Source organism: Chrysochloris asiatica, unplaced genomic scaffold (assembly GCF_000296735.1).
Source record: "Chrysochloris asiatica unplaced genomic scaffold, ChrAsi1.0 scaffold00065, whole genome shotgun sequence".
Classification (NCBI taxonomy): Eukaryota; Metazoa; Chordata; class Mammalia; order Afrosoricida; family Chrysochloridae; genus Chrysochloris; species Chrysochloris asiatica.
The window spans coordinates 7,260,228-7,274,387 of record NW_006408583.1 but is presented as its reverse complement, the minus strand read 5'-3'; the positions used below and the strand labels follow the sequence as shown (position 1 = coordinate 7,274,387).

At 40.0% G+C, this 14,160-nt stretch overlaps 1 protein-coding gene across 1 annotated transcript in view; it reads left to right on the top strand.

Moving 5' to 3' along the window:
* Nucleotides 1-14,160, top strand: part of DENND4C (DENN/MADD domain containing 4C) — a 105,286-nt gene that overhangs the window by 21,123 nt on the left and 70,003 nt on the right. Inside the window, exons 9-11 of the mRNA XM_006864471.1 lie at nucleotides 4,951-5,126; nucleotides 9,679-9,779; nucleotides 10,126-10,344. Coding sequence (XP_006864533.1) covers nucleotides 4,951-5,126; nucleotides 9,679-9,779; nucleotides 10,126-10,344 — 496 coding nt within the window. The remainder of the gene's footprint in view (nucleotides 1-4,950; nucleotides 5,127-9,678; nucleotides 9,780-10,125; nucleotides 10,345-14,160) is intronic.

Below are 14,160 nucleotides of genomic sequence, written 5' to 3'. Positions count from 1 at the left end.
TTTTTTTCCTCTTCTTTCTTCTTCTGGTTGCGCTCTGATCATCCAGTCATTGAAGCCAGGTCAAGTGGGTATTATCTGCAAGTGTGGGTGTTCCTGTTTGTTTATATTTTGATGTGTAGGTGTATGAATTTTCTTTGCGGTTACCCTCTACTTTATTTTCTCCATTTTAAACTGTTCATTTTATCTTAAATTACTTGATGTCCTTGCCATTTGGAAGTTCTGTCTACACTATTCCCTTTTTTGTTTTGTTTTGTAGTTGATTTCATTATAAATAGATTATCTCTAGTTCCCCATTTTTAACAATGTAGTTCTGTTTCACTTTAAATAGCGGTATTGCGTTTTGGGTGATGTTGTCATGAATGGTAATCTCAGGTTGTTGTGTGTTGTTGTTGATCCTCAGTCCAAAGACCACCCTATAGCATATATTGTAAAGTTGGTCTGGTCATTGCAAATTCCTTTTAATTTCTGTTTATCAGGAAACATCCTAATTTTGCTGTCATATTGAGGGACAGCTTTGCTAGATAGATGATTCTTGGTTGGCAATTTTTTTCTTTCAGAGTTTTGTATATGTCATACCATTGCCTTCTTGCTTATGTAATTTCTACTGAAGTACCAGAGTTTGTAGTCTTAACTGGTATTGGGTCTCCTTTGTCGGTGAGTTTTCATTTTTCCTCGGTGGCTCTCAGGAAAGGTCTGTTGCTTTGACCTTGCATTAATAGTCCTTTTCTGAAATTTAGTATTAATTGTCTGGATTTCTAAATGCAGGTTTATATTGTTTTAAATTTTGCGTTTATTTTATCTGTTTGTTCTTGAAGTGTTTTCTTGGATTCTTCTAAAAATTTTTCTGTGTTCTCCTTGTTTTCCTTGCTCTTTCTATCAGTCCTTTGAAGGTACTTAAGTATCATTCTTTTGAATTCCTTTTCAGTTCCGTTACCTTTTTTCTTCAAATGTTCTATGGCTTTGCATCTTGGTCATTTAAGCCATATTTTTCTTTTCTTTTTTTTTTTTAAGTTTTTATTGTGAATTATGTGATAGTTTACATGGGATAACATTAGCTTTATATTCATCCTATCGTATTTCATTTCATTGCAATGATTACAGTTCCCTGCATGCATCATCAAACAGCCAAAGGATGTACCCTGCAAGCCTGCCCCCTGGCTGCCAACACACAGTCCCTCTCCCTCCCAGAGTCCAGAGTCCCTAGCCTCTCCATCTCTCCACATCATCGTCTCTACCTCCATCTCTGGCGTCATCCCTGCTTCTCTGGATAGGATCCCGCACTCCGCTCTTCTCCTTTGATGATGCCAGGGTCCTCTGCTCCTGGATGGCAAAATCAACCACTCCCCTCCTTTTGTTACAAAATGTCTACCTTTACATTTGTAGCCTTCATAATCAGTCCTGATAACAATTATTCACTACTGAACCACAAGAGTCTTATCCCTATCTCCTTTTACCAGCCCTGTCCAAACAGGTTGGAAATCACTCAGTGAACAATCTACCTTCCCCCGCATCCTCTGAAATTAGGCTCCCTCTTGAAAGCTTGTAAGCCAGTCACTTCTTGCCTTTGTAGCACCTCCTCCCTCCCCCCCATTTTGTGGGTAGCCACTGTCTAAGTTGCCCATCCCTGTCAAGCCTGTGTAACGAGGGGGTGGGAGTGATTCCCGCTGTAAATATTTGTTCCCTTTGTTTGAGCTACTGCAGCCACAAACAGATTACTCTTTTTTCCTCTTCTTTCTTCTTCTAGTTGAAGTCTGATCATCTAGCCATTGAAGCCAGGTCAAGTGGGTACTATCTGCAAGTATGGGTGTTCTTGTGCATATGCCCTCTCTTCTTATCAGCTGGATGCTTCTCTCTCCACTCTAGTCCTCTGTGACTGTGTCACTGACTCTGAGCCCAAGAGTCCCCAGGTCTTGCTTGCCACACTGCTGGCCAACCAGGTCTCCACCCGGGTTCACAGGAGTCTTTTGAACGTGGTCAGACTTAGCTCACAACTTCATTGCTGTTTTTCCCCCACTTCCTCTTATCAGTGACCAACATACTCAGCAACAAGACTACATGACTGCTCATGTATTCCCCTTGAATCTTAGTTTTGGAAGGGGGTTTGCCCTGAGGGGACCTCACCACTTGCCTTGATGGCTCCCTTGTGAACGACTTGCTTGTTCTTGTAGTAGTCATTCAGACTGCCATTTTTCCTGCTGGTCTTTCTTTCTTTCAAGAAGTATCTTCATTTTATTCTAGCCATTCCAGGCTGGTCTGCTTGTCCTTTCAGTGGAAATTTCCTACTTTAAATGTTCTGGATGGGGTTCAGGATTTCACCTATGGTCTTATGCAGTGCAAAGGCTCCACAGGAAGCCTCCTTCACTGGACAAGTTCTAGCCCCATTTTAGGTATTCCAATCAGTATAAGAGCCATTTTCCTCTTATTTCTTTGTGTGAGCTAAAACTATCTGTTGTCTCTGGGGCATTGAGTGATTGTTTGTTTTAATTGATGATTGTATGTTGATGTGTTATTAACTACTCACCAACTATCTCCTATGGGTATAGTTAGAGAATGGAAGCGTGTACACTGTTCTCCTTTGCTGTTCATGCACCTCAATATGGTGGGTTTGGCTGGTGTTGACTGATGTCTATCTTTGATCAGATGGTATTGGAGCTGGTATTGACTCTCACCCCATGGGTGGAGATGCAAAAAGTATGGTTGTGGCTGGGCTATATGGGCATGGTGCTCTCTCCTGTCAGATGGGAATGAGAAAGCCCATCCCCCACATATACACAAGAAAACAAAATAATAAACAAACAAGGAGCCAATGAAAAGAGGATATAATATAGAGGGGAAAAAAAGTAAAACAGGCAGCAACCAGGAAAAAAAAATTGTAATAACTAACTGTAAAGAAAAAAGAGGGATATGAAAATGGAGCTATAGAAGAGAAAAATAAGCGAAGAAATTTAAAAAACAATGACACTTAGGAAAAATAGAATAGAGAGCAGTAAAGAAAAAACAAAAGAGAAATAAGAAACAAGAAAAGGAAAAATAAAATTGGAGAAAGAAAGGTTAAAATTCAAGGGAATGAAAAGAGGAAGAGGACGAGGAGACAGAATAAGCAAAAACAGTGACACAACAGAAGGAAAAAAAAACAAGATAAAAAAACAGTGTAGCTATTGTACCTGGATAGGAGGGACTCTTATAAACCAAGGAGCTCAGGCGGTGGGGGTGGGAGGGATGTGACAGCAGAGTTCCTGACCTGAGATAGAGTTCTTATAGGCCTAGGTCTTATCTATGTTCAAATCACACCCAATCCAGAAGGAGTTTTTGCAGGCACTTGATAGAGTTGGATGGCAGCTAGGGGAAGGGTGACTGGTTAAATGCTGGTCTGGTGGCTCTGTGGATTCTGTAGGTCTGGAGCCAAGCTTGCCAGAATCCAAGCACCAAAGGGGTGCGCTGGCCCAGTCTCACACTGGCATGGTTCCTTACCATGTGCTCTGAACTCCTGGAGAGCAAGGTCTGTGCTGGAGATGGATGAAGTTGTGAGATGGCCACTCATCTGGTCTCCACGGGAGTGTAGGGATAAAGAAGGAATCACACCTGTGTGAATTTGCCAGACTTGCTGCTCACAAGATGGTTGTGCTGCATCTGGCTGACCGTCCGTCCACCTGTCAGTCTCCCTCTCTCATTGTCCCTTCTTGGCTTCTCCTCCCCGCTAGCATTCAACCCACTTCTAACCTTTACCCTGAAGATCAGGGTTCCAGAAAAATTGTGTCAGTTTCATTTGATCTCGCATCTTTGTTTGCATCTGCCTAGTGCTCCATCTTGCTGAAGTCCTCCGTAATGTACTTTTTAGTGATTGTGAAATAGAACAGTATACAAATGTGTAGCAGTTGCCTCCCTGCTTTCCCTAGAGCATATTGCTCTTAACTGTTCCTTGTTTCCCAGATATCCCTTGGCTAAATCCATGCCCTCCTTCAGTTTTTGCCTGCTTCGTTTTCCTAATGATGCTTACCCTGTTGTTGTTAGGTGCCATACAGTCAGTTCTGACTCATGGCAACCATATGCACAACAAAACACTGCCCGGTCTTGTGCCATCCTAACTATTTTTTATGTTTGAGACCATTGTTGCTGCCTCTGTTTCAGTTCATCTCACTGGGGTTCTTCCTCTTTTTTGCTGACCCTCCATGTTACAAGCATGATGTCCTTCTCCAGGGAGTGGTCCTTCCTGATAACATGTCCAAAATATGTGGGATGAAGCCTTGCTATACTGGCTTCTAAGCAGCATTCTGGCAGCATGTCTTCCAACACAGATTTGTTTGTTCTAGCAGTCCATGGAACTTTGAATACCATGGTTTCCTTATTTAATACTGCAGCTTGCTTTTTCTCTCTCCTGCCCTGAACTTTAGTCTCATTAACTTGGTTTTTCTTTTTTTTCTCATAGTTCTTGTCACTTCCTGACACTGTATATATTTTATATTTTTCTATTCTTCCTACTAGACCAGGTAGGTTGCCCATAGACCAAACCTGCTAGCAATCTGTTTTTGTAAATAAAATTCTACAGCCCACTTACATATTTGCATATGATTGCCTTAGCTTGTAGGGTCTTGATGTGGTGCTGTGGGATAAGCACTGGACTGCTAACTGCAAGGTCAGTAGTTTAAACATACCAACAGTTCTCAGCAATGGAACCGACTTGACAGCACACTGCAACACCATCGTGATTGCTCTTGTGATACAGTTGCAGAGATGAATAGCTGCCAAAGAGATATGGCCCCCCCAAATATAAATTACTGATCTTTTGTAGAAAAAAATTGTGCTGACCATTATGCTAGAGTACAAAGCACCTAAGGCTGAGACCTTTTGTGTTTGTTGTTATATTTTCATTGTCTAGAACAGTGCTTGGCACAGACTGAGTGTGCAGTTGCAGATTTGCATTTGTCTAATAGTTTGCACCTTTTTCCCCAGATGATCTTCCCATTCCAGTGGCAGTGCCCGTATATCCCTCTCTGTCCTCTCTCCCTGTCGGCTGTGCTCAGTGCACCTTTACCCTTCATAGTCGGAGTTGACTCCAGGTACTTTGACCTTCATGACCCACCACAAGACGTTGTTTGCATTGACTTGGACACAAACATGGTATATATGTAAGTTGGTTTGTAGTATTTCCTATTAAAAACTTTTTTTTCTTATAGATAGTGCTGTTCTTTGAAAACATCTGGAAATAGGCTCCTTTTGAAACTTGTTAATATGTCTTCACCTTTAATATAGCAATTGTCAACCAGAGCAGTTATCAAAATCCAGAAAGGCTGTGTGGTTTGAAAAAAATACCTGTTCAGTAGTATATCAGTTTGTATTTGGATTATGTTATCAGGAGATGCCTATCAAAAAGAGTATGGACTTGGAAAAAGAATGACTGTTTAAACATAATTTTCCAATCTCAACTGATGCTGTGCTTCTGGGTTTAATTCAAAATCCATATGTAAGCTTTTTTAAAAATGATTTTTTTTTTTTTTTGAGATGAAAGTTTAGTTATATCACAAATGGCTGCCTTAAGTTGATTTTCTTGTAGTTCAGGGTCCTGACTCTAGAGGGAGAAAGCTTTCTTGCTGTGTCAATTCTTGGGGGGATGATCCTGTCTCTGGTTCCTTGGAGATCATCTTGTGGTTGACATAAAATAAGATTGATTTTAAAACACACCCTACAGGAATCCTATCTCATTAAAGACAAGTGGGATTATAAGAGGGCTTGTTGTTGTTGTTAAGTGACGTGGAGTCGATTCTGACCCATAGCGACCCTATATAGGGTTTCCAAGCAGTAGCTGGTGAGCTTGAACCACCAACCTTGCTGTTCAAAGGACTTTGCAGTCTGACGCATTAGCTCACAGCGCCACACCAGGACTTGCCATAAACAGGGCTTTGTTGTTGTTATGTGCTGTGGAGTTGGTTCCAACTCATAGCGACCCTGTATAGGGTTTCCGAGGCTGTAAATCTTTACGGAAGCAGAATGCCTCATCTTTCTCCTGCGGAACCGCTGGTAGTTTGAAACTGCTGACCTTGAGGTTGGCAGCCTGACTCCTAACCACTAGGCTACCAGAGCTAGGAACCTGTTTATTCTGGTTTCAAGACCCTGCTAATCATTTACAATTCCACTCTAGGTATACTGAATCACAATCGGCAAGATCTTAATGTATAGATTGCTGCTGTTGTTAAGTGTCCTTGATCAATTGAGTCAGTTCTGACTCACAGTGACCTTGTATAGGGTTTCTGAAAGAGCAGATGATGGGTTTGAACCGACGCTCTTATGGCTCAAACTGACAGAGCTGTCAAGTGTTTTATCCTGCTGCGCCCCATCAGAACTCCTGCGTATAGGTGAATTTTTTCAGGTTATAATCCAGGGCTTTGGACCATTCATTCTAATTCTGCTCCTGCTGAGATTTGCATTTCTACCCCAGATAGATTGAATCAGAATCTACATTATAACAACATCTCTATGTGATTCTTATGCATAACTAAGGAGGTCTATAAGAATCACGTGGAGATCTTGTTATAATGTAGATTCTGATTCAATCTATCTGAGGTAGAAATGTAAATCTCAGTAGGAGCAGAACCAGAATGAATGGTCCAAAGCCACCCTGGATTATAACCTGAAAAAATTTGATAATACCAAACATCCCTCCCACAATACTTTCTATTCAGCTATGTTCCATCATCCGTTGTAATGGCCACATAGAACTCAGACACCATACTCACAGTTATGGTTGCTTATTAGGGAAATGAATAAGTTATGGAATTCAAGGTCAGAAATGTTCAGGGTATAGCTCTTTTAGTCAGGACAGTCTCTCTCTCCTTAGCCATGCCTACAGGCAGGCCTCTCTAGGACTGCTGATAAATGCCCATAGGATACACCCCTCCACCATAAGCTTCACCTGAAACCACTCAACTCTAGGTCCCTGGGTCAGGAAACCTAGCTCCCGCAACTAAGTGCCTGCAGACAGCCCGCACAGTAAGCAAGCCCACTGCTCTGTCTCATGCTCTGATTCTTGGTTCTGCTGCTCCCCTGTCACTCCTCCATTGTCACAGCTTTCTGTACCTGGATCAGGGAGGTTCAGTGCACAGGGAATCTCAGGGGCCAAAGAACGTACTTCACTCATGGTTATTCTTCTTTCATGGTAGTGAGGTTCCCCCTCCTGCCGCTGAGATAGTTAATTTTATACCCATGCTAGAGTTTCAAGTTCTTACAATTACAATTAACTCTACATTGGAGCTCTGGTAGCGTAGTGGTTAAGAATCGGGCTGCGAACCTCAGGGTCAGCAGTTTGAAACTGCCAGCTGTTCTGTGGGAGAAAGATGAGGCGTTCTGCTCCCATAAAGATTTACAGCCTCAGAAACCCTGTCCAGGGTCACTATGAGTCAGAACCGACTCCACGGCACATAACAACAACAACAACAACATTATAACTATAACATCCACAGCTGAATCATGTCATCCTATCAGTATCCTCTTACAATCATTTCTTACCCAGACTCAGAAAGACAGAAACATGGGAGTTACAGACTATGGCTAGAAGACCATCGACATAAGAGTTAGGGTTTACAACAAATATTTTGAGGGGATGTATTTTAATCCTTTGCAGCAGGATTTTAATTTTACAAGATTTATTCTTTACTGTGTGGAGATGAATATTAAAAATCAAACGATAGCTTGTATTTTTCTGGAGGTGATAAGTATGTACAGTAGCATATATCCCACATTTATTAAAAAAGCAATTCTGATGGGCTCTTAAGAACCAAGATGGCTTTAAAATGCTACCTTCCCCCTCAAAAAAAAGACAGGGAGAGTCAGTAAATATTGGGACTGTCCTGGTGTTGGTGCCCACTTTAAGTTTTTGTGCACTTTCGTTCGATAATAATTGAGAGTGGCAGAAAAGGAACTAGGGATGTAGGTTACATAGTCACAACAGTAGAATTAATTGAGAAACTGCCTAAATGAACAAATGAATGACTTAAGGAAGAAATGTTTACTATAGCTTAAAAACCAGTTTTGAAATGGATTTGCCATTGTAGTTAGAAGATACAAAGCTTCCGTAGCTTTGTTACTATAACCAAGCGGGGTGGGGTGGGGGAAGCTTCAGAAAGTTCTTGGAAATATTCCATTATCTTTTAATTCCATTTTCCACAAATTTATATATAGCTAAGAAGCAGGGAACTAATTGAAGGCATTTAACACACATTGTGTTGTTTTAAAGCCAGCTTCCCTGAAAAAGTTATCTGGAACTGAAACTGACCTGTTGTCTCAATTTTCATGTAAGTAGTAGATAGGTGGAGTCCTGATGTGGGTTAATGCTCTGGACTGCTGGTTTAAAACCACGAGATCAGCAGTTCAAGCTCACCTGCTGCTCCTTGGAAACCCTATAAGGGTTTCTATGAGTAGCAAATGACTCAACAGCACTTAACAACAACATACATTGAGGCACTTTTAGAAATGATTACTTAAGACGTTATTTCCTCAGATGTTTACCTTATTTACCAAATAAGAAAATATGGAGAGAGTTAATTTTTCACAATTGCAAATAATTTGCATAAAATAATCAAAATTTCTAATGATCAAAATATTATTTTTAAAGTTAACTTCAAAGTGTTCATCCCCAAACAATGTTTTTTTTTAGTATGGTATGGGGGCTCGTTTGACTTTTATAGCCTAATGTCTTCCATCACATAAACTCTTTTCCTTTGAATCTATAATATAATATTTATAGTTTTTAAGGACTTTTTATTAGGAGTTCAAGATACTCCAACAATTATTAACAAATATTAACATATTTAACATGATCCTTGGTATAAGAAAATTCAGTTGTTAGTATTATAAATTGGCACCAGTGTCTAAACTTGAGCTTATGGAGATTTTAGAGATAATAAAGTATAAAAAACATTTTGCAATTTTTCATTTATTTTATAATACAGCCCTACACAGCTTCAGAGTAGAACTAAGTGGGTTAATGGCAGAGTATTTCAGTTTCTGAGCATTGTTATAAACACTGGTTAGTTGATTCTGTCACATACCATGGAGATGCCTCTGACTCATGGCAATCTCGTGTGTGTGACAGCAGAACTGTGTACCTTAGGGTTTCCGGTGATTGCTTTTTCAGAGGTATGCCACTAGACCTTTTTTCTGAGATGCCGTTGAGTAAATCCTAACTTCTAACCTAATTTTTGGAGTTGGAGTTGAGCTAGCTTTTGTATTTAAGCTTTGCCTATTGGCTAGTGTGATTGACCCTGTTTAGTCAGAATGAGGGCTGCATTAACTAAATATACTTTAAGTAATTTAATCCTTGCATAAATCCCACTCTTTTTGAACACACAGTAATTTTAGAAGTCTACTAACCGTGATTTGAAGTCTCAAGTCAGCTCAGTTAGACATTTAAAATATAATTCTAAAATATATTAAGCAAGACTTCAGTGTTGTGTTCATAGCTCCAACATTGAATATCTGTGTTGAAAGATTAGAATGAGTTGAGCAAATTTGACTAAAGTTGATTGCACTAAAAGGAGAACTTCCATGAAAGCCCACTTATTCATTTATTAATTATAATTTTAGTAAAAATATGGTTTCTATTTTCTTTGTTTTCTGACATAAGAATTTTCTTTAGTGAGAACAGATGATAAATAACATTTTATTAACCATGTTCATATATAATAGATCAGATGAAAAGAAGAACATGAACTGGAAGCAGCTTCCCAAAAAGCCCTGCAAAAATCTACTTGGCACCTTAAAGAAATTGTATCCCCAGCTATCTTCAGGTAAATGTATTGGGGAAAAATATTTTTAATGAAAGAGTATATATGAGTAAAAAGATTCCTCTTAAGAATTTAAACATAGCTGTACTTTTACATTAAGGTTCTCACTATAGAGCAAAATTCTAATAAGAAATTAACATTGTGCTTCATCATTTTTTGAGCATATTCTGTCTGTTTTGTTTGCTTGAGTTTCCCCAGCAACCCTTGATAGCCCTGTGGAGCATTTCTGGGCATTAATGGAGAGAGGAGTTTCAAGAAGTCATAGGCATTGATTATTTTCCAAACCTGCCTTTGTATGTAATGTGTATGCATTTTATATTCCATTTTTTACTCCTACTTCATTTATTAGTTCATCAAAACACTCAAGAAGGTTCAGCAGTTGAGATGACTCCAATTGAAGCAGATTTTTCCTGGCAGAAGAAGATGATGCAACTTGAGATGGAAATTCAAGAGGCATTTTTACGCTTTATGGCATCTGTTTTAAAAGGGTATAGAATATTTCTCAGACCAATAACAGAGGCTCCTTCAAATAAAGCTACAGCTGCTGATTCGTTGTTTGACAGACAGGGTGAGTGACATGAAAAATGCAACGGCTTTTATTGAAGTGAACGGTATTTTCTGCTTGGTTTAGCTACCAAGACATACTCACTATTTAAGGTTTAGAAATTCATGTGAAATTATAATGACCTAATATGTATAATCCTTGATGTGTCACTGTTGGATAAGCAATGAACTGGTAACCACAAAGTTGACAGTTCAAACCTGCTAGCTGCTCCCAGAAGCCCCGTGCAGAGTTGCTGTGAGTGGTACACAAGAACAATGACATGTGCAAGGGGACTTTTAAAAGTTCATAGAAAATTCCCATTATCTTTTAATTCCGTTTTTCCACAAATAGTTTGAAACTTCCGTATACTTAAAGTGCCCAGGTGTATAAGTGTTCAACTGCTAACTGAAAGTTCAGCAGTTCAAACCCACCAGCCATTTGGGACAAAGTTGTGGTAGTGTACAGCCGGGGAAACCCTGTAGGGCAGATTTTCTTTGTGTTAGAGGGTCACTATGAGTTGGAATTGATCCAGCAATAACAGGTTGTTAGGTTTTCTTATGTACTTATAATCTTGCTCTGTTTTAATTTTTTATATTCTAATTTTTTCTATACTGTGGGTTAGTGCGCCAGACTGCAAAGCCGTTTGAACTCTTAAGGTAGGTGGTTCAAGCTCACCACCTGCTCCTTGGAAACCCTACACAGGGTTGCTATGGGTTGGAACCGACTTGATGGCACTTAACAACAACAATTTTTCTAAGAAATTTGAAACTGGAGGTCATTAATTATGAAAAGTCAAAGATGTTACTTAAATTTTATAGTGGAGCTTAGCTGGTAATTTGCTTTTAGCTATTTCTTGCATTTTGTGTAGTTCTGGATTTATGTTCTCTGCTTTGAAATGTTCTCTCATAATTTGTTTGTGGAAGGAGCTTGCTGGTGGTTGGTGGTTATGTGCCACTGAGTAGCTTCTGACTCAGAGCAACCCTGTTTAAGGTTTCTGTGGCTGTAAATCTTTACTGGAGCAGGAAGCTTCCTTTTTCTCCCTTGAAGCGCTGGTAGGCTCGAACTACTACTGACCTTGCAGTTAGCATCCCAGCTCATAATTCACTGCTCTACCATGGCTCCTTGTGAAATGAGATTCCTATACTCATCCTGTTTAGCAGTTGTTTTGCTGAATTATAAAGACTTTTGTTGTTAGCTGCTCTGATTACATGTATGACATTCTCTTTCATGTATGTCTTTCTGTCTAAGCCAGAGTGGGACATTATTAATGAAGCTTAGAAAGACAGACGTTTATGCAGTGTCTGGACACCAGGGTTTTGTGGTGAACAGGACAGCATTTGATCTAATGAGGGACAGAGACAGACATGCCACAAATACTAACAGCGTTTTCATGAGTGTTATGAAGGGAAGGGAACTGGCAGCTATGGTCGTAATAACTAGTGTTAGTCACACAAATAATTTTACCTTTTCTCAGTAGCCACAGAATAGAAAATAAAAAAAGGAAAAGATTAAATCAATATATTTTTCTTACCTAATATGAGAGGCTTCTAAAAGTTTATGGAAAAATGAAATTAAAAGATAATAGAATTCTTCAACAAACTTTTTAAAGCCCCGTCATAGATCCAAAATAGTATCAGTTCAACATGTAATCAAAGTAAAAAGAATTATTAATAAAGACTTTTTCATACTAAGCTTTTTCAAACCTGGCACAGGTTTTACACTTACTAGTACATCTGGATTTGTTGAGCCACATTTCAGGTGCCCAATGAGTGGCCACACAGTGCTAGTGGTACAGAATTGGACTGTGACAATCTAGAGGACTGATTAGAGTCCGATTCAGATTCTTGGCAAGCAATGCCAAAAACAGGTGGTGCTTACTGCTTCCTAGTGTGTCATATTGGAAGCTAGGTCACATGGGTACTATCTGCAAGCTTGGGTGTTCTTGTACGTCCCCCACTCACTTCATATCAGCTGGACACTTCACTCTGAGCCCTAGCCCTATGTGGCTATGACCTTGTCCATGGGCTCAGGAGACCACAGGGCTCCATAATTCAGAACAAACAGCCTTTCCTCTTCTCTCTCTCTCATCTCTAGGTCAATGGGGTTCTTTGGATCATGGCTAAACTCAGCCCATATCTTCATTGTTGCCCTTTCCCCACTTCACTCACCAGTAGACCAGTGTGGTCACCAGCAAGCTTACATGGCAGCTCGTGTGATCCCTTTGGGTTTCAGTCTTGGGATAGGGGGTTGTCTTGAAGGGATTTGATTGCTTGCCTTGATGGCTCTCCAAAGAACAACTTGTTTGTCTTTGTAGTAGCCAATCAGACTGCCGTTTTTGTTTTTGGTTTTTCTTGCTGGTCTTTCTTTCAAGAAGTATCTTCTGTTCCTCTGTCTGTTCAAGGCTGGTCTATTTGTCCTGGAAATGTCCCACCTCAGAAGGTTTTGGATGGGGCACAGGATTCCACCTAAGGTCCTATAAACTACCAAGGCTCCACAAAAAGCGTATTTCACTAGGCAAGTTCTAGAGCCTCTCTAGAATTACAATGAGTTATAGACTGAAGATGGGCTTACAAGATTTCAGTAATCATGTTTCCTGATACTCCTTTTTAGCTCACTCAAGTGTCTATTTTACAGTAGTAGGCAAGTGAAATCAATATTCATAAGACAGTCGAGCATCTTTACATTATTTCCCCTCTTTTACCCATTCAGACTATGCTTCCATCCTTGTATTACAGAGCTGTGTTGTTCCAAGGTTGTGCATATATCACTATTTACCTCTGGCCCATTTATCCCATGCAAACCTACCTAAGTGTTCCCCTATCTACCTTGTTCTTTCATACTCCTCCCACTTATTGTGTACTGTCCTCACCAACACCCAAACTATGATGTGTCTATCCCCCACCCTGTGCTCTACTGTCCCCTCCCTCCCACCCCTGGTAACAAACAAAGATCTCTCCCCGCTCCCCTTTTTGTATAGATATTTTGTCTTAAGGTTTTACAATAATGGTCTTGTGCAATATTTGTCATTTTGTGACTGACTAATTTCACTCCAAGGAGCTCTGGTAGCATAGTGGTTACAAATCAGGCTGCTATCTTCAGGGTCATCAGTTTGAAACTACCAGCTGTTCCGTGGGAGAAAGGAGGCTTTCTGCTCCTGTAAAGAATTATAACGTTGGAAACACTGTACAGGGTCGCTATGAGTCAGAACCGACTCCATGGAACGTAACAACAAAAACAATTTCATACAGAATCATGTCCTCAAGGTTCATCTATGTTATGTGGTAGCTTGCAGCTTCCTTGTTACTCTTCAACGTAGTATAATATTCCATTGTGTGTATGTACTAATGTTTATTAGTTCTTCAATTGACAGGCACTTAGGTTGTCTCCATTTTTTTGCTATTATAAATAGTGCTGCGATAAACATTGGTGTTTATCTTATATATCTACTCATGTACAAGCCTGTATTTCTTGTGGGTATATATATACCAAGTAGAGGAATTGCTGGATCATAAGGTATTTCTATTTCCAACTTTCTGAGGAAGCACCATACCGTTTTCTAGAGTGTTTGCATTCCTACCAGCAGTATAGGAGGGTCCTAGGCTCTCTACATCCTTGCCAGCATTTATTGTCCTCTGCTTTTTTAACTTCGCTGTTATTGCTGGTGTGAGATGACATATCATTGTTGTTTTGATTTGCATCGCTCTAATGTCTAATGGAGTCTTGGTGTGGCACTGTGGGTTAATGTGCCAGACTGCAAAGCCGTTTGAACTGCAAAGTCGGCAGTTCAAACTCACCAGCAGCTCCTCTGAGACCCTGTACAGGGTCACTATGGGTTGTTAC